The sequence below is a fragment of the Haliotis cracherodii genome, unplaced genomic scaffold (assembly GCF_022045235.1).
Source record: "Haliotis cracherodii isolate W230 unplaced genomic scaffold, xgHalCrac1.p SCAF_11, whole genome shotgun sequence".
NCBI lineage: Eukaryota > Metazoa > Mollusca > Gastropoda > Lepetellida > Haliotidae > Haliotis > Haliotis cracherodii.
The window spans coordinates 15,227,388-15,253,798 of NW_027266266.1; the positions used below are offsets into that span (position 1 = coordinate 15,227,388).

Genomic DNA, 26,411 nt, shown 5'->3' on the forward strand with positions numbered 1-26,411 from the left:
TATTATCATGGATCAGATTCGGCGCAGTTCAAATGTTGACTGTCTATGTGATTTATGTCCAACCCTGTATCACAATTACTTATCGTTGAAACTGTAAACCTTTGTTTTACACGTTTCATAATACAACACATCATTGCACAGACAATTGCAAATATAACTGGAAAAAAGTTGCAAAAACCCTGGATAATATTGATCATCAACACATACACAGACCGGACACTGAACTTGATATTTACCATAAATGTTGACCAGTTACAGACTCTGGTGATTCTTAACTGGTTTACAGATCAAATGTATTTTTGTTCTTAACAGCTGAATCCAAACATCATATGTTTTGAAGATTAGCCGAATAATACAAATATTGGATATCAAACACATTCCTGTTTTTTATTTTTTATTCCATCTTCAAGCTCCTTACTTCATTAAGGAAAGGGTTGTAATTCTACATCTCAAACTTACACAAATTACCATATTCAAGATAATCCATGCCCTGCTCCAGTAAACGCCCCCGGCAAACTTTTAGATAAATCTGTTAGTAATCCATATAAGCGCCTCCGTAAAAGACCAAAATTTGTAGATGACTTGCGTTTATCACACATTATTTATACATACACCACCAGCAGAAGGGAATATAATCGTCTTTAGTAACTATTATAAAACGGTTTTAGCTTCGTCTTCTCAACTAAACCCCTCGATCTCTAAAAGCAATTTTAACTTGTTGTGTGTGATTTTAATAAGCACCATTCTGCGTCAATTTTCTAAGCACCAGGGGTTGCTTATTACAGCAAATATGGGACATGTATTATGCATATGAAGCTGAAACTGGTAGACTGGAAGAGCTGCTTTACTAACATGGCAACATTTTCAGACAACTTGTTGCAAGATAAAACATATCGGAAATCTCTTTGGGTTTGTTTAACTGAGCAGTCAGCAATATTCCAGTTGAATGACAACAGCTGTAAATAATCGAATGGACCAGACAATCCAGTGATTGACATTAAAAGAACCAATCTATGAAATTTGGATACGATGACACGCATCAACCAAGACCCCGTGCCTGACCCCTGGTCCCATTAGTAAACCAGTTAACCAAGAGACAAAACATCTGCAATTACATTACACAGGTAACTGATTATTCGTGACTAAATTGACATTATAAGTTACTCTTAAATATTTCTAAACAAAAGAGACAAGCTGTATTTTATGTAATGAAAGACCCTGGGATGCTGACTTGGTAGAGTTATCACTCATGCATCAGTCTTCTTGCGACCAGAGCTGAAAATAGAAGCAATAACTTATTAACCGAAATAAATGTGAGTGAGTGAGTGAGAGTGAGAATGGTTTTACGCCGTTTTAAGCAATATTCCAGCAATATCACGGTGGGGGACACCAGAAATGGGCTTCACACATTGTACCCATGTCGGGAATCGAACCTGGGTCTAGGCTACCTGACCACCCCCAAAATAAATGTGATCAAGATATTTGGAGTGAGTGAGTTTCGAAAAACATTTTTGCAAGTATTTTAGTCATAACACAGACCACTCTGTACAGTTACATGCCAAAGGCGCCCATAAAAATAGTTCCTATGCCCTGGGGTAATTAAAAATAGTTCCAATGCCCAGGATAATTAAAAATGGTTCCAATGCCATGGGGTAACTTAAAATGGTTCCAGTGCCCTGGGGTAATTAAAATGGTTCCAGTGCCCTGGGGTAATTAAAATGGCTCCAATGCCATGGGGTAATTAAAAATGGTTCCAGTGCCCCGGGGTAATTAAAATGGCTCCAATGCCATGGGGTAGTTAAAAATGGTTCCAGTGCCCCGGGGTAATTAAAATGGCTCCAATGCCATGGGGTAATTAAAAATGGTTCAGTGCCCTGGGTAATTAAAATGGCTCCAATGCCATGGGGTTATTAAAAATGGTTCAGTGCCCTGGGGTAATTAAAAATGGTTCCAGTGCCCTGGGTAATTAAAAATGGTTCAGTGCCCTGGGTAATTAAAAATGGTTCAGTGCCCTGGGGTAATTAAAAATGGTTCAGTGCCCTGGGTAATTAAAAATGGTTCAGTGCCCTGGGTAATTAAAAATGGTTCAGTGCCCTGGGGTAATTAAAAATGGTTCAGTGCCCTGGGTAATTAAAAATGGTTCCAGTGCCATGGGTAATTAAAAATGGTTCCAGTGCCATGGGTAATTAAAAATGGTTCAGTGCCCTGGGTAATTAAAAATGGTTCAGTGCCCTGGGGTAATTAAAAATGGTTCAGTGCCCTGGGTAATTAAAAATGGTTCCAGTGCCCTGGGTAATTAAAAATGGTTCCAGTGCCATGGGTAATTAAAAATGGTTCCAGTGCCCTGGGTAATTAAAAATGGTTCCAGTGCCCTGGGTAATTAAAAATGGTTCCAGTGCCATGGGTAATTAAAAATGGTTCAGTGCCATGGGTAATTAAAAATGGTTCCAGTGCCATGGAGTAATTAAAAATGGTTTTAGGGCCCTGGGTATTGAGACATGAATGTTGTGATTACAACTTAAGTTATTTCTGCAATTTCGTACTGATCTTAGTATTTATGAAACTCTTCATTCTGGCAGAGTCCACAGTGTCATGTACTGCCGTTATAAGCTTAGTGTGTTAATTAGAATATTCAAGTACATTGCTCATAAAAAAGTCCTGAATCCATTTACCTTTCATAGGCAAAGATCATGCTTTTCAAGGCTTAACAGGACTGTGTGCCTACTTTCTTTCATTGCCAATTACACTTATCTACATAAATATTCACATCCTCACACCAGTATTTCAATATTACTTATCCACAAACTTATAGACCAATATTTGGCTACATCATATCTATCTTCCCAAGACAAGGGAGTTACCCGACTATAAAAGTCCAGGCTGGAATGTCATGGCTTGGGGCCACCAGTGGCTTTAACGAGTTTTGTCCCTTCCATCTCCCTCTCAGTTTGTTTTGTTTGTTCGTTTGTTGTTTAACGCCGCACTCAGCAATATTCCAGCTATGTGACAGTGGTCTGTAAATAATCGAGTCTGGACCAGACAATCCAGTGATTGACATCATGAGCATCGATCCACGCAATTGGGATCGATGACATGCATCAACCAAGTCAGCGAGCCTGACCACCCGATCCTGTTAGTTGCCTTTTACGACAAGCATAGACCTATTCTACCCCGGAATCTTCACAGGTCCACAGTGACAGATCATATTAAACCTCTCATATCACTTGCATTTGCTTCAAACAAATGGCAGCGCCCAGTCAAGATGATCTGATCGATAATCAAGATCGCTATTGTAAATAAATGGGTTTTACCTTGTGAAGTGCATCAAATCACTTCAGTAAGTTGTAAATATATGTCGACACCAAGTTTATGGTTGTTATGCTTTGCAAATTCTGTAATCGACCGAAATATACACAACAGTTGTCATGTTCACGAACCGAATGTCCATTCTGTTATGCAATTTTGATCATGAAGGTGGAAACGGGACTATTACGATCAGTAACTCCTGATGTCACACATGAGAGAAAAAAATAGTGATGTTATTTAACACCAGAGTTAATAAAGCTTGCCAAATGGAAGGCCTTTTCGAGGTCGGACTACCATATTTAGGCCTTCAAAGCCTGTGCAACCCTGTGGTATAAATACTGTACTCACTGAAACGGTGTGGACACACTTCCACCTTTCCTCTGTAAACATAAAGTGGCATTTAAGAACATGGGGTGGTGACTGTTTCACTTGGCTATGCGAACCTTTAGAACAGACAACATTTCTAACCACAACAGTTTGGTTGTTTGTTGTTTAACGCCGCACTCAGCAATGTTGCAGCTAAATGATGGCGGTCTGGAAATATTCAAGTCTGGACCAGACAATCCAGTGATTGACATGAGCATCGATCCATGCAATTGGGATACGATGACATGCATCAACCAACAACAGTATAATGAGCCAACCTGTACTTGTTTTTCCCCCTTAATGCCGAGCGCCAGGCTTCAGGCAGGGTAACAAGTAGGAGCATCATTCAACGTCTTTTGGCATGACGTGGCCAGGGGATCCAACCCACCTTCAGCTTTCCAGCAGATGCTCTGTCCACTAGTCCAAGGAGGCACCTTAGCTCCCATTAGTGATACAGGAGTTAGTGAGTGAGCGAGTGAGTGAGTGAGTGAGTGAGTGGGTGAGAATGGTTTTAGGCCGCTTTTAGCAATATTCCAGCAATATCATGGTGGGGGACACCAGAAACGGGCTTCACACATTGTACCCATGTCTGGAATTGAACCTGTGTCTTTGGCGTAGCGAGTGAACGCTTTGACCACTCGGCTACCCGACCGCCCGAGTGATACAACTGGCCATGATATTGCAGTGCTACTCAAACATGGCTTGTTATAAGCAAATAACCATTTCAAACACATGTCTTAGCTTTTCAAACCCGAGTCTATAAATTCAAACACATTATTAGAAGGTTGCTGATTACCTGTTTTGATGGCGTCATGTTGAAGACCACCTCTCCATCTTCCCCATCCTCCCTAATAGTTGTCATTAGCTTTGATGAAGGGGTGGTATCTGGAGTTCTCTTCCCTTTCTTGGGCATCTTCACCTTCCTCCCTGACCTTGTGACCATAGGGGAGTCTACAAATGCTGACCTTGAACTTCTCCTTGGAGTTTTAGCATCCTCTTTTGTGGAGGTCTGTCTCACAGTGTTCTTACCAGGTGTAGCACTCGAGCTGGTCTTGTCCTTTATACTGGCCGATAACTCTGGGGCATTTGTCTCACTACCATCTGAAGCAGACACTGACTTCTTCAGTTTTTTCCCACTCTTCGGAGATCTCGCTTCAATGTCCTGGTCAGACGAAGATTTAAGTTTAGTAACTCTGCCTGGCGTGGCCTGTGTGTTTTCCTTAACTTTTGTCTTTGAGCCGCCATCTGTCCTCCGGTCTAGTGAAGTAGAAGATGCTTTACCACTCCCTCTTTCAGGGGAGGATAATACGTCACCAGACTCCGAGCCATGACTCTCATCTGATTTTGATCCTTTCTTTCCTCTCCTTGGAGTTTTGACTTTTGGAGCAGCATCTTCGTCATCAGTTCCAAATCGCGATGATCTCCTTTTCCGGGAAGATTTACGCATATCATCCTCATCTTGTGTGGCGCTAGCGTCCAGAACTTTGGCCTCCTTGGCAACACTTGACATCTGCTGAGCAGACATGGCACTCTTCCTACGTGGTGTACGACTTGGGGTTTTCAGGATGACAGACTCATCTACAGGTGCTGCCTTCTTCTTTACAGGTGATGATTCTTTCACAGGACTCATTAATTGTGGTTTTGCTGGACTTTTACTACCTTCAGATTTTCCAGGGGACATGGGAATATTTCTTTCTAAACAGGGAGTTTGATCTCTGGGAATAGCAGACGATTCACGTCCATGTTTCTTTCTTGGACTTTTTGGGGTCTCTGTCAACTCTTCAGTTTCCTCAACTGACAGCGACGTTGAGCTACGTCGCCTCGGGCTTCTCACTGGACTAGCAACCTTCTCACTTGAATCCTTTATTAGACGCTGTGGGCTTCTCAATCGATTTGCATCTCCTGTATCTGAATTCTTCTTGGATCCCTGAGGACTTCTCAGAGGACTTGCAACATCCTCATCAGAATTCTTCTTTGAGCAATTTGGGCTTCTCTGTGGACTTGCAATATCCTTATCAGAATTCTTCTTGGATCCCCGAGGACTTCTTAATGGACTTGCATCATCCTCATCAGAAGTTTTCTTTGAACTCCTAGCACTGGCCATTGCATCACGGACAGTTGAGCTTGGTTTAATGAACGGGGAAAGAATCTTTGACTCTGGAACTTTCTTCGAACCCCAACTTGGACTAGAGACAGAACCTTTGATTGGGGAGTTTGGTTTATCACGTTTGGGGGAAGACATCTGCTGCTCTGATGACCAACTAGCCAACTCAGACTCAGAAGCCGAACGTCTGCGAGATCTCAACCCCACACCACTAGCATTCCCATCCTGCTCTAAGACATCAGGCGTTGGTTTTCTCAAACCAGAATCTCTTGTCTTCATCCTCATTTGTTCCTTATCAGAGTCAATGGTCTCCTTCAGAACATGCCTTGTTATGGGACCAGGAGCTGTGCGGCGAGACAAGCTGGATTTTGGACTGCCTAGCAGATCCTTATCTTTATCAGTGTCAACTGCTGAATCTGTATCTTCTATCTCGATCACAGAGCCTGGGGACTGAAGTCCTCTACTGTTCCCTTTCGACATACTGGGAGATTTTCCGTTGACTTTAGCACCAGGACTTCTCTTTGGAGAAAAGACATTATCTTCAAGAGATGAATTTGAATTCAAACGCTTTTTTCCTTTCCCAGGAACCTGTTCTACATTCTTCTTCTTAACCTCACTGTTAGTTAAATTATCAACCTTGGACATTCTGGGAGGAGATAACATCTGGACCAAAGTGAAATCGTCTGATTCGCTTTCAATAATTTCTGGTGAAGTGTTTGACATTTTCATGCCTTTCTTTCCCTTCGTTTTCATCTGTGTGAAAGATTCTGCTTTCTCAACCTCTGCATCATCCACAATGAAAATATCAGGAACTACCTGCTCGGCATGCTTGATGTGAGCAGCAAGGTTGGGGACTATCACATCCTTTGCTTCATCAGCATCAGATGTGTCCAGTACAATCTCATCAACTTGGTTCAACTTTTCGGGCTTGGAGCCCTTCCTTGCCTTAGCAGACGGCAGTCTAAACCCTGGCACTGACTTCTTCCTTGGGGAATCTTGTGACGAAGTGGACACATATTCTGTTCCGATACACTGGTCTGGTTTGCTGTCGTATATAGCACTGAGGACATTTGACAGATCTATGACTTCAACTTCAGCTGTATTGTCAACAGTTTGCGAAGTTTCGAGATCTTCAGTCTCAACATCCATTTCTTCAAGGTCAAGGTCAGTGGATGATTTTGAATTTTTTTCATGCTTCCCATCCGACTTCTGTTTTAACTTCTGGAAGATAAATTGATAGATTCCTATAAAGTAAATGAATAAATTGAGGTTATGCCCATCAATAAAATCAGAGCCAATAAAAACAAAAAAAACCATTTATCTCAGTTGTACCGCCCCCACTGAATTATCTAATTTACATAATAACATTAATAACTTGCATATTTATAATGTTCCAAATCCACACCAAAAAGCTTGCATAAAGCCCAACATTATTACACCTGGCAATGGATCAATGTGCACTTGATTTACATTCTCAGCTCCCTGGGGAGTATACAACCCAAGCTGTTGGTGGGGAGCTTGAAAGTTGGCAGTCACAATACAATCTCATCCTACTTGGTACCCATTTACTGCTGGGTAAATATATCATGTAATGTAATAATGTCTGTTGTTATATTTCCAGCCTCAACTCTATTGGGGCAGCCATCAGAGTCTGACCATCCATCACCTGATATGACAAGGATGAGTTTCTGGGGATATATTCTGATCAAGAATTCCCACAGGACAAATGTTTCTTTGTTTGTTGTTAATGCCGCACTCAGCAATATTCCAGCTATATGATGGCGGTCTGTAAATAATCAAGTATGGACCAGACAAGTGATTAACTTCATGAGCATCGATCCACGCCATTGGGATCAGATAACATGCATTAACCAAGTCAGTGAGCCAGATCCCATCAGTTGCCTCTTACGATAAGCAGAGTCACCCTTTATGGCAAGCATGGGTTCCTGAAGGCCATTAACCACTCGACCCCCACCCCCTGCATAAAGAGACAAGCATGTGATTCTGGGACATATTCTGACCCGGAATTCCTGCAGGGCAAGTGAGCCCATTAACCACTCGACCCCACTCCCTGCATGAAGTCTGAAGCTCACCCGATCATCAGTTGTCCTCCCTCTGTCCATGACAAAGAGTTGCTGCTTCGCCTCAGTCTCACACTGGTCCCCACCACCATCCTCATCCAGTAGGTCATCCCCAGGCATCAATGCACTGACAGCCTGCCTGTCTGTCAGTACCTGGAGAATGGACATAATACGTGAGATAAGGGTTTGACTTGGTTCATACAAAACATAAGCCCAATTTCCTTTTCTGGTGCACGCCAAGACAATGTACAAAGGAGAGCCTGCTATTTTACCAAAAACATATTTGAACACACAATGCCATTTAGTGAGTGAGTGAGTTGGGTTTAATGCTGCTGCTTTTTACATTATTCAAGTTATATCACGGCGTGTCAGCTTAATGTGGGAGGAAAGCCTGAAGTGATGCAGGTCTCAGACGTTTACCACTTTGGTGAAACCCACCAGCACGGGTATGGTGCTGACAAACCTAGAAAAATAATCGGGGCGAACCGGGATTCGAACCCACAATCAAGGGACGCAACTCTGCAACAAATATCAACATTGTCTGCAACAAAAAATACATTGTTTCAAGTATAATTAGGCTCATAGTTTTACAAATTGTTGGTAAGGCAAAGTAGTAACCCAATCCAAACACTATCCACAACAAGCAGCCATTGTGCTCACTAGGTCCACCTTTCAGGTCGTTAACACAAGAATTGGGCACTTGGGACCCCCTTGTGGTAAACATGATTTGTTTGGGTGGATATTTAGCAAGAAGACACATCCTTACATCTTCAAGAACAGTCTGCAGGTCTTCTGAGAGGTTTGTGAGAAGGAAGCGAGTGATCTGTCTCCCCTTGAAGCGGATGTCATCTGGGATCTGTGTCATGGCCTCGGGACTCTTGTCTCGCAGCCAGTCAATGAAGCCAAGGGGAGCTCTTAGCTTCCAGCTGTTCTGTAGCATTTAGAAAAGAGGGTAAGGCAGATAAAAGATTTTATTTCGAAAACAAGTACAAAAGTATGGTTGACGGAGCTGAACAATAAACACAGGCAGCCCATCAGAACGAAAACACTGGAGTCAAATAACTATCTGTGCTGTTGCTATGAGAATATGCTGAACAGCATGAAATTGATCTCTTTCAGAATTAGTCAAAACTGTGTTTAGTCAAATAATACAAGTGAGATGGGGCGAAATGGGGTTTAAAGTCACGTTCGAGATTATGGCACTTTCTTGTGACGTGAGCGAGTGAGTGAGTGAGTGTGAGTGTGAATGGTGGCTGCTTATACTAAACCAGACTAATGCCAGTTTTATAGAGCTATAACACTGAGATGCCATGTCACAGAGGCAGGGTAACAACAAGCATCGACTTTTAACACCTTTAGGTATCATAAGGTCGGGGATCAAACCATCTACATCCCACTCTCTGAGCCAGCACACAACGACGGAGATGGTCTCAATACTACAGAACTGGAAACGTCAGACTGCATATTCGACTGCTCTTACAGCAACTACAGTGGATCGCCTGACTAGTAAATCTGGTCTTTTGATCGATAAATATGATCTTTTCATCACGGAATTAGATCCTGTTGGTCACAGGGAACACAAAATATTTGAGTGTTCTTATAACGTCAAGTAAAATAAAAAAGCTTTCTTCTTTAACACCACCCTTAGCAATATTCCAGCAATGTGACTGGACCAGACAATTCAGTGATTGATATGAGCAACAATCCATATCATTGATGACAAGATGACAAGCTATCAACCGAGTCACAGAGTCTGACCAACTGATCCATTAAGTCACCCCCCAGATAAAAGCATTACTGGGGTCAAGAAAGCACACATTTCACAATGTACAGGTATTTCCCATGTCTACTTACAACCTAGTTATCCTGGGCTGAATACATTGGCTAAAAGAGTGTTCAGTCCTTCTGCTTTCAAAGAGTGAGTGATTGAGTGAGTATGGTTTTATGACGCTTTTAGCAATATTCCAGCAAAATCACGGCAGGGGGACACCAGGAATTGGCTTCACACATTGTACCCATATCGGGAATCGAACCTGGGTCTTCGGCGTAAAGAGCGATTGCTTTAACCACAAGGCTACCCGACCGCCCTCTGCTTTCATAGAACCCGGTTCGCAAATATACTGCATATGCATGAGTGAGTGAGTATGGTTTTACGCTGCCCTGTAGCAGAATTCCAGCAATATCACGGCGGGGGGACACCAGGAATCGGCTTCACACATAGTACCCATGTCGGGAATCGAACCCGGGTCTTCTGTGTGATGAGTGAACACTTTAACCACTAGGCTACCCAACCGGCCCCACATATGCATGAAAACAAATGGGGGATCAAAGCAAATAACTCTCTTCTTTGGCAGCAAGAGCACCGAAGTCATGAGTGATCTGAAGATCTGTTTTCAACAATGGCTCCATACGTACCTCAATTATATCTGGGATGCTGTCATGGAACTTCCTGAGACAGAGCAGGACCCTGAGGTATGTGGCATGGTCCATCATTTCTGGAATCTTCTCTAAACATGACCTGGAAACAACAAGGACAGCTCATGGAGACAACAAGGACAGCTCATGGAGACAACAAGGGCAGCTCATGGAGACAAGGACAGCTTATGGAGACAAGGACAGCTCATGGAGACAACAAGGACTGCTCATGGAGACAAGGACAGCTTATGGAGACAAGGACAGCTTATGGAGACAAGGACAGCTCATGGAGACAAGGACAGCTCATGGAAACAAGGACAGCTTATGGAGACAACAAGGGCAGCTCATGGAGACAAGGACAGCTTATGGAGACAAGGACAGCTCATGGAGACAAGGGCAGCTCATGGAGACAAGGGCAGCTTATGGAGACAAGGACAGCTTATGGAGACAAGGACAGCTCATGGAGACAACAAGGACTGCTCATGGAGACAATGACAGCTTATGGAGACAAGGACAGCTCATGGAGACAAGGACAGCTCATGGAGACAAGGACAGCTCATGGAAACAACAAGGGCAGCTCATGGAGACAAGGACAGCTTATGGAGACAGGCACAGCTCATGGAGACAAGGGCAGCTCATGGAGACAACAAGGGCAGCTCATGGAGACAAGGACAGCTCATGGAGACAAGGGCAGCTCATGGAGACAAGGACAGCTCATGGAGACAAGGGCAGCTTATGGAGACAAGGACAGCTTATGGAGACAACAAGGACAGCTCATGGAGACACGGACAGCTCATGGAGACAACAAGGATTGCTCATGGAGACAAGGGCAGCTTATGGAGACAAGGACAGCTCATGGAGACAAGGGCAGCTCATGGAGACAAGGACAGCTCATGGAGACAAGGACAGCTCATGGAGACAACAAGGACAGCTCATGGAGACAAGGGCAGCTCATGGAGACAAGGGCAGCTCATGGAGACAAGGACAGCTCATGGAGACAAGGGCAGCTCATGGAGACAACAAGGACAGCTCATGGAGACAAGGACAGCTCATGGAGACAAAGGCAGCTCATGGAGACAAGGACAGCTTATGGAGACAAGGACAGCTCATGGAGACAAGGGCAGCTTATGGAGACAGGCACAGCTCATGGAGACAAGGACAGCTCATGGAGACAACAAGGACTGCTCATGGAGACAAGGACAGCTCATGGAAACAACAAGGACAGCTCTTGGAGACAAGGGCAGCTCATGGAGACAACAAGGACAGCTCATGGAGACAACAAGGACAGCTCATGGAAACAAGGACAGCTCATGGAAAAAAGGACAGCTCATGGAGACAACAAGGACTGCTCATGGAGACAACAAGGACAGCTTATGGAGACAAGGACAGCTCATGGAGACAAGGGCAGCTCATGGAGACAAGGGCAGCTTATGGAGACAAGGACAGCTTATGGAGACAAGGACAGCTCATGGAGACAACAAGGACTGCTCATGGAGACAATGACAGCTTATGGAGACAAGGACAGCTCATGGAGACAAGGACAGCTCATGGAGACAAGGACAGCTCATGGAAACAACAAGGGCAGCTCATGGAGACAAGGACAGCTTATGGAGACAGGCACAGCTCATGGAGACAAGGGCAGCTCATGGAGACAACAAGGGCAGCTCATGGAGACAAGGACAGCTCATGGAGACAAGGGCAGCTCATGGAGACAAGGACAGCTCATGGAGACAAGGGCAGCTTATGGAGACAAGGACAGCTTATGGAGACAACAAGGACAGCTCATGGAGACACGGACAGCTCATGGAGACAACAAGGATTGCTCATGGAGACAAGGGCAGCTTATGGAGACAAGGACAGCTCATGGAGACAAGGGCAGCTCATGGAGACAAGGACAGCTCATGGAGACAAGGACAGCTCATGGAGACAACAAGGACAGCTCATGGAGACAAGGGCAGCTCATGGAGACAAGGGCAGCTCATGGAGACAAGGACAGCTCATGGAGACAAGGGCAGCTCATGGAGACAACAAGGACAGCTCATGGAGACAAGGACAGCTCATGGAGACAAAGGCAGCTCATGGAGACAAGGACAGCTTATGGAGACAAGGACAGCTCATGGAGACAAGGGCAGCTTATGGAGACAGGCACAGCTCATGGAGACAAGGACAGCTCATGGAGACAACAAGGACTGCTCATGGAGACAAGGACAGCTCATGGAAACAACAAGGACAGCTCTTGGAGACAAGGGCAGCTCATGGAGACAACAAGGACAGCTCATGGAGACAACAAGGACAGCTCATGGAAACAAGGACAGCTCATGGAAAAAAGGACAGCTCATGGAGACAACAAGGACTGCTCATGGAGACAACAAGGACAGCTCATGGAGACAACAAGGACAGCTCATGGAGACAACAAGGGCAGCTCATGGAGACAGGCACAGCTCATGGAGACAAGGACAGCTCATGGAGACATCAAGGACTGCTCATGGCGACAACAAGGACTGCTCATGGCGACAACCAGGACAGCTCATGGAAACAACAAGGAGAGCTCATGGAAACAACAAGGACTGCTCATGGAGACAACAAGGACAGCTCATGGAGACAACAAGGACAGCTCATGGAAACAACAAGGAGAGCTCATGGAGACAACAAGGACAGCTCATGGAGACAACAAGGACTGCTCATGGAGACAAGGACAGGTCATGGAAACAACAAGGACAGCTCGTGGAGACAACAAGGAGAGCTCATGGAAACACCCTCCATTCATCACAATCATGCCTGAAGTTGAGGAAGTAAACATCAAAGTAACACAGTCCCTTCCACTTCAAAACTACAGTGAAACATATGATCATGGGTACAGTGTTAAAAGACATAGATAAGGGAGAATTTATCAATGGATCCTGGCATGGCCAAGGGACGCAGCTCTGCACAGGAAATGTTCCTCATCCTTTCTCAACCAAGCAAACTTAAGCCAATGTTCTGCAGACAGTACCACAGACATATAATCTGCCAACTGTTCAAGTTCTCACCTGGCTAATGATAGGACATGGGTTGAGTCAACTGGAGAGCACACCTGGATTAGAACGTCAAGCCTCATAGGCAAATCTCCTCCAAGTAGGTAGGACGTCAAGCCAGTTATCTCCCTTGACACCTTTTTCTTCTCATTATTCCTGCAGGTGATAATGTCAGCCCTTCAAAACATGGTCACATCCTTTGTATTACTTCCAGGAACACAGCCATTGTGTCAAGAGATGAACTTTACAGAGAACAAAAACGAGATTAAAATATGAAACATTATTAATACCTGTTAGTGAGCAGTTCTCTCTTAAATAAAAGATTCTTTACCCATGAAGTAAATTGAATTTTGGGCTTCAGGCTCCCAACACCAAGATCAATGATTGTTTGTTTGTTGTTTAACGCGGCACTCAGCAATATTTCAGCTATATGACAGCAGTCTGTAAATAATTGAGTCTGTACCAGACAATGCAGTGACTGACATTATGAGCATCGATCTATGCAATCGATCTACGCAATGGGGATACAATGACATGCATCAACCAAGTCAGTGAGCCTAACCACGCGATCTCATGAGTCACCTCTTACGACAAGCTTAGCCGGTTTAAGTACACGAGCAGGTCAACATGGTGAACTCAACGGTTTAAGTACACGCGCAGGTCAACATGATGATCTCACCGGTTTAAGTACACAGGCAGGTCAACATGGTGAACTCACCTGTTTAAGTACACGAGCAGGTCAACATGATGATCTCACCTGTTTAAGTACACGAGCAGGTCAACATGGTGAACTCACCTGTTTAAGTACACGAGCAGGTCAACATGGTGAACTCACCTGTTTAAGTACACGAGCAGGTCAACATGGTGAACTCACCTGTTTAAGTACACAAGCAGGTCAACATGATGAACTCACCGGTTTAAGTACACAAGCAGGTCAACATGGTGAACTCACCTGTTTGAGTACACGAGCAGGTCAATATGATGATCTCACCTGTTTAAGTACACGAGCAGGTCAACATGGTGAACTCACCGGTTTGAGTACACGAGCAGGTCAACATGGTGAACTCACCGGTTTAAGTACACGAGCAGGTCAACACGATGATCTCACCTGTTTAAGTACACGAGCAGGTCAACATGATGATCTCACCTGTGTAAGTACACGAGCAGGTCAACATGATGATCTCACCGGTTTAAGTACACAAGCAGGTCAACATGGTGAACTCACCGGTTTAAGTACACGGGCAGGTCAACATGATGAACTCACCTGTTTAAGTACACGAGCAGGTCAACATGGTGAACTCACCTGTTTAAGTACACGAGCAGGTCAACATGGTGAACTCACCGGTTTAAGTACACGAGCAGGTCAACATGGTGAACTCACCGGTTTAAGTACACGAGCAGGTCAACATGATGATCTCACCTGTTTAAGTACACGAGCAAGTCAACATGGTGAACTCACCGGTTTAAGTACACGAGCAGGTCAATGTAGATGGACAGGAGAGATGCAAGGACATCTTGTCTCTTGGGAGATTCTTCTTGTTCATCTGCTTGCACCTGGGATAAGTATGTTCTCATAAATCACAAGCACTGGGATAAGTACGTTCTCATGAATAACAAGCAGCTGGATAGGAATGTGCTCATCAATAACAAGCATTGGGATAAGTACACTCTCATCAATAACAAGAAGTGGGATAAGTATGTTTTATTACTTGCCCGTGAAGAGATCACCTGTTTAATAAACATACAGCTGTATTACACATTGTGTAATACCAAAACGCGTGCTAATGTACTCTCGGAACACGTTTCACGAACAAATATTGAAAGCTCTCAACATCCCTTGGCTTATTCAACGACATTGAGATAATAGATCACTGAGATGAGCTTATGCACACTCGATGACCCCAGCAACCTTGTTGCTAGGCTGACGTCACATGGCATTGTTTCGCCGTTGGATCTTGCAACAAAATTCCACAATTTACATCAACGGGTATTGTGACGTGATTGTAAACTTTCAGGTGCAAGGCCCGTTTCACAAGGCGATCGTATTGTAGCGCAACGACAGTCGTTAGTCTAAGTTAAAGTATGTGAGCTGCGATTAGCCCTACTACAATTTTGTGGAACGGACGCCTGAATTCTAAAGGTGGTCCATTGTATGGTATTAAATTCATACGTTTCAACTTTTGACGTGTTTGAAGTATTATTCTGTTAAACTCAATTGGACTATGCCATGGATCGTGTAGGTGTCAGCCTATTCATACTCATCAGTATAATTCTAAAAACGTTATAAATGGCCAGTAATAAATAAAATACTAAACTCGCTCCCATGTAAAATCAATTTTATGAAACTCGTGAATAGTTGTGTATCTGACTCGCTTTCGCTCGTCAGATACCACACATATTCACGAGTTTCATAAAATTGGTATTACACAGGAGCTCGTGTAGTATTCTTTATATCATCTATCACAAGCAGTGGGATAAGTATGTTCTCATCGATAACAAGCAGTGGGATAAGTATGTTATCATCAATAACAAGCAGTGGGATAAGTACACTCTCATCAATAACAAGAAGTGGGATAAGTATGTTATCATCAATAACAAGCAGTGGGATAAGTATGTTATCATCAATAACAAGAAGTGGGATAAGTATGTTATCATCAATAACAAGCAGTGGGATAAGTGCGTTGAGGTCAATAAAGTCGGAATATTTACTGCCATTTGCTGAAGAATTGGGGCTGATTATTGGCCTCTCAGCAGGGCCAGACAAATTCCCGTCTGTGTTTAAATGTTTCATACCTTGCCTGACCTCAAGTAGGCCATTAGGAGGAACTGCTTCAGATTACTGGTGATGCTTTCAACACTGAAATAATAGAAAAATGTCAAAGTGAAATATGTAAGTCAAAGTGAAATATGCAAGTCAAAGTGAAATATGGAAGTCAAAGTGAAATATGTAAGTCAAAGTGAAACAAGTAAGTCAAAGTGAAACAAGTAAGTCAAAGTGAAACAAGTAAGTCAAAGTGAAATATGTAAGTCAAAGTGAAACAAGTAAGTCAAAGTGAAACAAGTAAGTCAAAGTGAAATATGTAAGTCAAAGTGAAACAAGTAAGTCAAAGTGAAACAAGTAAGTCAAAGTGAAACAAGTAAGTCAAAGTGAAATATGCAAGTCAAAGTGAAATATGCAAGTCAAAGTGAAATATGCAAGTCAAAGTGAAATATGCAAGTCAAAGTGAAACAAGTAAGTCAAAGTGAAACAAGTAAGTCAAAGTGAAATATGTAAGTCAAAGTGAAACAAGTAAGTCAAAGTGAAATATGCAAGTCAAAGTGAAATATGCAAGTCAAAGTGAAACAAGTAAGTCAAAGTGAAACAAGTAAGTCAAAGTGAAACAAGTAAGTCAAAGTGAAACAAGTAAGTCAAAGTGAAATATGTAAGTCAAAGTGAAACAAGTAAGTCAAAGTGAAATATGTAAGTCAAAGTGAAACAAGTAAGTCAAAGTGAAATATGTAAGTCAAAGTGAAATATGCAAGTCAAAGTGAAACAAGTAAGTCAAAGTGAAATATGTAAGTTGTCAAAGTTAATATGTATGTCAAAGTAAAATGTGAAATATGTATGTCAAATAAAACAAGCATGAAATACTCACATCCCCCGCCAATATGACATGTCGGGTTGTGTGCAATGTAAATGGCCTAATTGCAGCACTAAAATAAGTTATTACTGGTGTTGTTTTTCCATCTGCAGTTTATGATAGAATATGTAGCTGAATTTGTAATGAGTAAGGATGAGACATATGGACGAACAACTTCTATTACAATTAGGAAAGATGGTTTCGGTGAAGGTTCTGACACCGTTATCAAGCAAGTGAAGTACAGAGTATGGTTGACAAGAATATATAGTGTTTATACAGTTGAGTAGGTTTAAGATCAGTTACACTGTTGTATTTGTAATGAGTTGTGTTTCTGCATGAAGTTAGTCAGTGAATGCAACAACTGTGTCCATGACACTTTTGGAGGAACATACACTCAAACAATGCAGAACTTACCAACAAGAATGGAAATGTATTCAATACTGTGAGATGACAATATGTGCCAAGTTTGGTAAAGAAATATAGTACGGTTTTCAAGATCTGCTCCGGAAACGAGGACTACCGCCATTTTTAGTCTAAATCAAAGTCGTTGCCATGGAATCTTGAAAAATAATTTTTGAAAAATCCAAAACTATCAAAAGGTGCCAGTTCACCACTAGATCTATCTATGTGCCAAGTTTGGTGAAGAAATATGGTACAGTTTTCAAGATCTGCTCTGGAAACGAGGACTACCGCCATTTTCTGTCTAAATCAAAGTCGTTGCCATGGAAACAATATTTTAGCAATATTCCAGCAAAATCACTGTGGGGGACACCAGAAATGGGCTTCACACATTGTACCCACGTCGGGAATTGAACCCGGGTCTTCAGCGTGACGAGCGTACGGTGTAACCACTAGGCTACCCGACCGCCCCTGTACTTTAGTGAGACACCATGTGATAACAATGTTATAATGACTACTGTCAGGACTGTTGAACACTTAAACAGGTACTGGTACAATACAATTTACACACAAAAAAACAGCTTTTCACTCACTCTTCTCCATTAGCTATGCTGTCTTCTGCAACACTCTGTAGTTTGCTGAAATTGTAATCAGAGAGACCATTAATGCATTGTGAGTTTTCAAGTGTCGATACGATACATGTAAAGTCTTTTCTGTATAGATACAAGAGGATACACTTGCATAGATAAATTACTTACTTGTTTAAAGACCACAGCACTTTTGTCAGTCAAATGTCACAAAAGGAGTCGTATCAGTGTTTCTATTCACTATTAAAAAACAGCTGCTACAATCATGTGTCTACAGCTAGCTATTCCTTTAGAGGCTGTCAAGAAGTTTCCACACGATTTGACATAAATATGCGTATAGCGACCTTGCCTTATAATTTCACCCCCAACCATTAATAGTCAACAACCACTATAATGATGTGTTTTTACAAACAGTCAAGGACAAATTGACATATATGTAGCAGTAACGTTGCTCAGGACAATTGTGAGTGAGTGAGATGGGTTTAACGCCGCTTTTAACAGTATTCCAGTTATATCACGGCGTGTCAGCTTAATGTGGGAGGAAAGCCCACTGTGTTGCAGGTCTCAGACGTTTACCACTTTGGTGAAACCCATGAGCACGGGTATGGTGCTGACAAGCCTAGAAACATAATCGGGGCAAACCAGGATTCGAACCCACAATCATAGGTTACTGGTGTGCCCAAGGGAAGCAACTCTGCACAGTCCTGCGACGCCTTAGACGACTGGGCCACCCATGCTCCTGATCAGGACGAAGTGAGCAGTTTGGCCCTTCTTCAGTTAGTTGTAAGGTGAAATGGTCCTCAACATCTCGCTGCAGATTATTGCACTTACACAACCACGTGATGACTTTGTCGGCAAGACTCCATGTAACATGGAATTATTCATATTTCACCTTTTACATAACTTTGTGTTAGGGCTGGGACTGGTAACTCGGGTACTCGGGTCGGGTGGGTCCTGCGTAGGACCCGGGTACCCACAGGACTACCCGGACCTGTGGTTAGTCACGTGATATATTGTTAAATGACAAAAGCTCCCCATAGCTCGGTGGTTACGCTACAAATCGCTAATGTTTGCATTTCTTTCTGACGATGCACACATTCCTTTTGACTTGTATATGTTTGAGTAAAGATAAATCTTCATTCAACTTCAGTGAACGCATGATCTAATCAGTTTTAGCCAGTGCTGCAGTAAAACAATTACCAATCAGACCTTTTGTACCCATCTCTTGAGACTTGCAGTGGGTACCCGGGTAGGGTCGGGTAATAGGGGGTTGGGTACCATGGTAGTAAATTTGGACTCGTCTCATCCCTAGAAAAATAATGAGTGTGCCCAAGTACCTGAGATAGTACATCATGAGTTTGGTGATGATGGTAGTGTTCCGGGTTGATGCCAGCAGGTGCTTGGTGGTTGCCATCCAGGCTGGTACCATCTCCTTCGACTTGATGTCACATTTATCCTGACAGTCATGCAGAAACATAGCTCAAATCATCTGGTAACCATGGTAACACATGAATGATTGAAAAACAGTTATAGAGTTATTCCATAACTTCTTTGAGAGGCATTTGGAGGTTGGAGAAAGTAAGGATAAGATATATGGATGAACAACTCCTTTATTACAATAACATGAATAAGGAGCGACGTTTCAGTGTAGGTTCTAACACCGTTATCAACGTCGCTACTAACTGTAATAAAGAAGTTGATACATCTTATCCTTACTTAAAAGAGTATTTCCAGATCAGGGTTCATTCACCATTCACCTGACAAATTTCCATATCTTTTCCAGGGTATAATACAATTTTCCATGATATTAGACTTTTTCTTAAGTTGGTTTACGAAACCTCAGACCCAGAGGAGAAATAAAAACAACAGTAAAGATATTTACAATATTTTATCAGAGCCAACCCAAAAAGGAAGAGCAAATATTTTTCTAGAATCTTTCAACACAGTAACGAAACAACATTGCCATCAAAACTCGCATTTCTCACATCAACTTGTATTTTAAAATGCAATTAAAAGTAATATGCAGAATAAATGGGTTGTATCTTTTCACTTAGTCAAAATAAAAAAGAACAAGTTCCATTATACTTCCATGTCAGAATGTCGAGATCTCATTGGTGGTTATGATAAAATATGATGTATCCCGCATGCGAGAGAAATAAATTTCTGACAGGGAGTGTAAGTCCCTTTCACCCCGCCACAAAGAAAACAGGCTGCACGTGGATTTATCAGCGGGAGAATAAATCCCTTATACCCCGCTTCGAAGCAAAGAGACACAGGCTTTTTCCGAGTCAATAAAAGTCACGTGACATTGCACAAGTTAACCTCAGCTCAATCGAACAGCTGTTTTCTATCAATTTTGAATTTGTATTTTATCTTTCACAAAAGCAGATTTAAACATGTTTGTAAGATAAAGTTGTGTGCTCATGGTATAAAACCTAACGCGGGATCATAAAAGCACTTGTACCCCTCGTCATGCGGCTACAACTTATATGGTCCCAGTTCTTCAGGGCAAAATCTAAAAACAGGTATATATCATGTCAGAATTCAACCTCCTCGTATCAAATTACCATTTTTCTCATGACTGCAAAACAATATAATTTTCTATTTTCTCAAACTATTCCCCTTTGAAGCTTGCAGATTCTCCTACAGATTCAACAGATTCTCGTTCTTCATCCATTACAATAAAATGATCCTTTGGCTCATCATTTTCAAATTGCTGGTCGTATCAATCTGAACTTCTTTACAAGTCAAATGTTTCATCATTGTAAAATAAGAAAACTTACCTCATATTTCTGTAAAGTTGTTACAAAATCCTTCTGGTCACTTCCAAGTTCCTTGAGAGTCACTTGTGTACCTGATCATAGAATATCAGTTAATATCATGGTAGTTTAAGGCAAAACACAGTCATGTCATACACAAGGAAACAAAAAGAACCTTTTACACTCTATTGGCTTGTTTAACGCTGCAGTCTGCAAACATTCCAACAATAAGACAAATTGTAAATAACTGAAGTGGACCAGACAAACCTATGATTAACATCATAAGCAATGTTCCAAACCAAAACACAATCTTCCAAGTTATTGAGCCTACCAGATCTATAGTGTCACCTCTTACAACAATCATATACTGCTGTGGACCAATTCAAGCCAGGGATTCCACGGAGCTAGAACACATGCAAAATTAGCCCCAGGATAAGTGTGTGTCTGTTGTTTAACACCATACTCAGCAATATTCCAGCTATATGACGGAGGTCTGTAAATAATCGAGTCTGGACCAGACAATCCAGTGATAGACATCATGAGCATCGATCCACGCAATTGAGATCGATGACATACATCAAGCATCCCGATCCCGTTAGTCACCACTTACGACAGGCATAGTCGCCCTTTACGGCAACCTTTGGTTACTCAAGACCTATTCTACCCTGGATCCTCACGGGTCCTATGAATGACATCATGAGTATCGATTTATGCAATTGGGATACGATGACATGCATCAACCAAGTCAGCAAGCCTGACCACCCGATCCATTTGGTATTTGTTGACTTACGCCACACTCATATTCCAGCTATATGATGGCAGTCGGATAATAATTGAGTCTGGACCCGACAATCCAGTGATTGACATCAAGCTTATTGGTCTCTACGCAGTTGGGATATGATGACATGCATCAACCAAGTCAGCGAGTCTGACCACCTGAACCCGTTAGTCGCCACTTATGACAAGCTCGGGTTGAATAAGACCAATTCTAACCCGGATCCTAACAGGTAACCAGATGCATCAAGTCGCCTCTTACAAGAAGCCAAGGTTGCCAGGGACATATATTTTTACCAAGGTGTGGTGACATGAGGTGAATTTGGGTTTAACATCGCGTCCAAGATTATTGCACTTATATAGCGATGTGCATGCATGTGCATGTGTGTACGTGTGTGCAACTGCTTGTATTAGTCCGGACTGATGCCAACTTAAAGTGATACGATGATAGCTCACTGAATGAGTGTGTGAGTGAGGTTTTTTTTACGCCGCTTTTAGCAATATTCCAGCAATATCACGACGGGGCACACCAGAAATGGGCTTCACACACTGTACCCATGCCGTAGTTTAACATGAACACCCCACTCAGACACAGTATACTGACTCCACGCCGACCAGTCCTTGTTTTAGCCCCTTAATGCCGAGTGCCAGACAGGGTAACAACAAGTACCATCTTTTAACGTCTTTTGGTATGACGCGAATGGGGATCAAACCCCGGACCTTTCAGCTCTCCGGGCAGACGATCTACCACTAGACCTGGGAGGCGGTCTATTTTTACCAAGAATCCCCATGGGTTCCTAGGACAAGTGACAAACGTTCGGAAGTAAATCAAATAAAAAGTATGATAGTTACACAGATGCCTGCTGGCCTCCTTGGTGAGACCAACAACACTCTGGCAGTCTTCCCATGTCTGAATCAGCTGGAAGTCCTGGCTGCATCTTGGTGTATCCACAGACAACCGTTTCAAACATCTGCAATGTCATAGATTAAATAAAAACAAGAAAATCTGTATTTTTAAGTCATTATGCGTCTACAAATTATCTTACAAATATTCTATTTTGGATAACACTTTCTTAGCAAAGTACCAATTCTAGTACTTTTTGGATTGAGTCCCATCTGGGATTCTAACCCACACTCCCAGAGTGAGGCACCTAAAAACCCGCACACAAAGTCAGGGATCTTATCTACTCAGCCACCGAGGTTTCCACAAACAATGGAGTCAGAAACTGGTAGTCTAGATCACTTTGATTACCCCTCTGATAAGTTTACATTGGCACGGAAGCTGAAAGTTGTTTGTTTGTTGTTTAACGCCGCACTCAGCTCTATTCCAGCTATGTGACGGCGGTCTGTAAATAATCGAGACTGGACCAGACAAAGCAGTAATTGACATCATGAGCATTGATCCACACAATTGGGATCGATGACACGTTTCAACAAAGTCAGCAAGCCTGACCACCCGATCCTGTTAGTCGCCTCTTACGACAAGCATAGTCACCTTTTATGGCAAGCATGGGTTGCTGAAGACCTATTCTATCCCGGATCTTCACGGGTCTTGCTCAAATGTGAAAAATGTGCAGCAATAACAAATTTGATTATGGATTCTTATTTTGGGTTTACTTACTTGTTCAAGTATTTCAGATACAAATCAATGTTATCTTTTAGTTCTCTTTTCAAAGATTCTTTTGAAATATTCTGTATACTCTTCAGAAGAAGAGACTTTTTCTTGACCTCCTTTGGCTTTCCTGAAATAGAAATTCAGGATAAGATACCTTTCCGAATCATTGTTACCATGGTTACAAATGGTTGAAAGGTTATTGTTATTTACAATTCATATGCATATTTTAACTCTTCAGTCAACTTCAAGAATTTATTCATATTCACTTATTCTTAGTTACATTTGTTTTAAATATGAATTAATAGATTAATTAAAAGTCATGAAAACGTTATAAGGTGGTAGCAAGAAATTGTAACTTCTTGTTTATCTAAACTGATGTCCAAAAGAAAGTAAAAAAGACCTTTTTGTTTTGTTTTATTACATCAAAAAGTAAACCATAGAGATGAAATCATGGTGAAATACAATCAAATGTATTTGATGAAATAAAGCATTGAAAGCATTTTTTTTTAAAAAGTGCATTTTGCAAAAATGTTGTTGTGCAAAACAGGTATAAACAGCTGCTGACAGCACATGTTCAGAACATTTTCAATAAGGGCACAGAAGATATGCCTTGTTTCACAGCAAATCCAGGGAGATGCGGTGGTATGGCCCCGGACGAAGCAACACATGCCGACATGGCAAGAACATTCAGCTGCATCTGTGTTTGCATAACCAGGTTCATGCGACTTTAATGACAGACAGGTCTGACAAAAGACAGGCCTGAGAGTGGGAGACCCTGTGTGACCGTTGAGGACTGTTACATCCGTGGACTTCATCTCCGAAATATTTGTTTGTTTTTGTTTAACGCCGCATTCAGCAATAATTCGGCTATCTGACAGCATTTTTTAATAATCGAGTCTGGACCAGACAATTCAGCGGTTGATATCATGAGCATCAGTCCATGCAATTTGGATACGATGACATGCATCAACCAAGTCAGTGAGCCTGACCACCCAATCCCGTTAGTGGCCTCTTGTGATGAGCATAGTCGCCATATCTCCGAAATGAAATGATGGCGTATAGTCTGGAGAAGAATCTGTGGAAACTTGAAGAAGAGGCTGGTTAGCATTCAAGGATTACTGCACAGAGGTATCAGGATGGAGTTTTACAACCACACAGAGTAGTCTACCAGCAATATAACTGCAAGACTGACATGTATTATACTTCCTTACCAACATGAACAGTAAAGTTTTGCCATGGTGAGTGAGTGAGTGAGTGAGTGAGTTGGGTTTAACGCCGTTTTAAAAAGTATTCCAGTTATATCGCGGCGTGTCAGCTTAATGTGGGAGGAAAGCCCGAAGTGATGCAGGTCTCAGACGTTTACCACTTCAGTGAAACCCACGAGCACGGGTATGGTGCTGACAAACCTAGAAACATAATCGTGGCAAACTGGGATTCGAACCATCATAGGTTTCTGGGGTGCCCAAGGGACGCAACTTTGCACAGTGAATCGCGGCGCGTTAGACGACTGTGCCACCCATGCCCCCTTGTTTAGTCATAGCCTGCATGTTCTCCTGACATAAACCCTATAAAAAACTTGTAGGATTATTTGACAGGCAAGGCATGATTCCTGCTGACAGCATGAGAGCGGTGACGTTTTGTTGCCTGCATTGATGCATGATGTGGACATACTTAGTATTAAACCAGTGACTTATGACTTTGCATTGATGTACAAGTCTGTTGTTACACATGTGTTTTGACAATGACAGTGTGAATGATTACGTTTAGGTCCCCTGTATCTTTGTGTCATTGTTACTCGTAAAGTTTCCACTTTCATGGGGTGAAAATTTTGTTCACAATGCTAAAACGCCACTCTCATCAAATGTTTTAACTTCCAACATGCATTTGCTTGGCATCAATTGTTTATTTATAATATAACAATTAATGTCTTCATATTTCTTCATTCACATGGATGAGAATGAAGTCATATAGACATACAGCTTATCATAGATAGGTACCTCTCAAGGTATTTTACTGTTTACCTTTAAAGGAAACACTCAAATTCTCAATTGTCTAGTCGGCGCCGTTTTAATTAACTTGAGTAATCAGCAGATGATAATTAGCATCAGTGACCCAATAAACTGGGTCTTGCATCAATCAATCAACAACAAAATCACAAGTCAGTTGGCTTCAGACGTTTATTGTACATCTTTTGTTATGACATACAGCTTTTCATTCTCCAACCCTCCGATAGGAGTCACTTAATAGTCCATGAAAAGCAAATTTTGAATCTGTGAATAAAAAGCTGATCCACATTAATACTTTCAAAATTGGAGTGCTGTTTCCCTTTAATCAGTGAGACAAGTATTTGAGGGTAGGACTTCATAAAAAAATTTCATTTGTCAAATATATTATGTTACGACTAATGAATTAGAACTGAGACCATTATTTATTTTGGGAATGGTAGAATTGGGAAAAAGCATGAATTGTTTGTTTTTAATCCTATCCCAATTGGCTTTATAATTACATTGTTATCGTTGTACATTAATCTTATGTCATTGGCTTTTTCATTATGTTATTATCGTTGTACATTCATCCCACCTTATGTTATGTAAACATCATGATTTACAAATAAAAATACTCTATGCACTTACTTGGCATTCACCTGACGAAGGAGAAAGAAATAGCTCTGAAACGTCGTACAAAGAATAAAAGAAGTTGCTCTTCATAAAAATGTGTCATGTATTCATTTGTGTTAAAAGATATTAAGATATCTAGTCCCATGTCGTACTCCAGTTTTACGTTGTGAAACTGAAAGTGATAAAGTAAAGGAGTAGGATTGGAAAAATATTTAGTTCTATCACGGTGTGTCACCCTGATGTGACCGAAGTGATGCAGGTTTCAGATCTGACAAGGCTCATGTCGTCGGCTACTACCAGCCTACCTTCAGCGGCCAAGTTAGGCTTAGTGCACGTATTTTGACGAGGACAGAAATTGACGAATTGCTGAAAGGCTCACCACGTGAAAATGAGTTAAATATTCAGTTGCAAAGACACTACCAGTCAGGAAAATAATATAGACGCTGGAACTGTTTTCGTTTAATGGTGCGATTCATTCTTTACCTTTTGCCAATCTTTCGGCAAAACGTTTGGTGAACAATTTAGCCTTCTTATCCATCCCTATGAAAACTTACACACGTGCGTCCAACACGCGGGTGTAAAATTGGAGCTGATTGGTTGATTCCAGCAAGAATATAACGAATGGGTGATCATTTAACAACGAAACATATAGTCAAATGCAAGATTAGTTTCGTATTTCGTTTGATACTAATTCTAAAATAATCATTTTATTATTTTGAATTACTATCTTAGATATGTTCTGTATATCGTACA

At 41.9% G+C, this 26,411-nt stretch overlaps 1 protein-coding gene across 1 annotated transcript; it reads right to left on the bottom strand.

Moving 5' to 3' along the window:
* Positions 1 to 754: 754 nt before the first annotated feature.
* On the bottom strand, positions 755 to 26,225 carry LOC139455442 (nucleolar protein dao-5-like). Its single transcript, XM_071236993.1, has 15 exons — positions 26,142 to 26,225; positions 23,047 to 23,167; positions 22,278 to 22,396; positions 20,676 to 20,746; positions 19,230 to 19,348; positions 17,899 to 17,943; positions 16,080 to 16,143; positions 14,746 to 14,840; positions 13,302 to 13,442; positions 10,273 to 10,375; positions 8,624 to 8,788; positions 7,870 to 8,010; positions 4,469 to 6,997; positions 3,655 to 3,686; positions 755 to 1,275 (listed from the first exon to the last, which is right to left on the bottom strand). The coding sequence occupies exons 1-15, from the start codon at positions 26,194 to 26,196 to the stop codon at positions 1,248 to 1,250; spliced, it is 3,828 nt and encodes a 1,275-aa protein (XP_071093094.1). The 5' UTR covers positions 26,197 to 26,225; the 3' UTR covers positions 755 to 1,247.
* Positions 26,226 to 26,411: the final 186 nt, after the last annotated feature.

Excerpts from the sequence above, each read along its gene's own strand:
- LOC139455442 (XM_071236993.1), bottom strand. The coding sequence starts at position 26,196 with ATGGATAAGAAGGCTAAATTGTTCACCAAACGTTTTGCCGAAAGATTG. Across the intron at positions 14,841-16,079 it reads CCTACTTGAGGTCAGGCAAG|GTGCAAGCAGATGAACAAGA; the intron begins GTATGAAACATT and ends TACTTATCCCAG. Across the intron at positions 1,276-3,654 it reads AGTGTGTCCACACCGTTTCA|CTCTGGTCGCAAGAAGACTG; the intron begins GTGAGTACAGTA and ends TTCTATTTTCAG.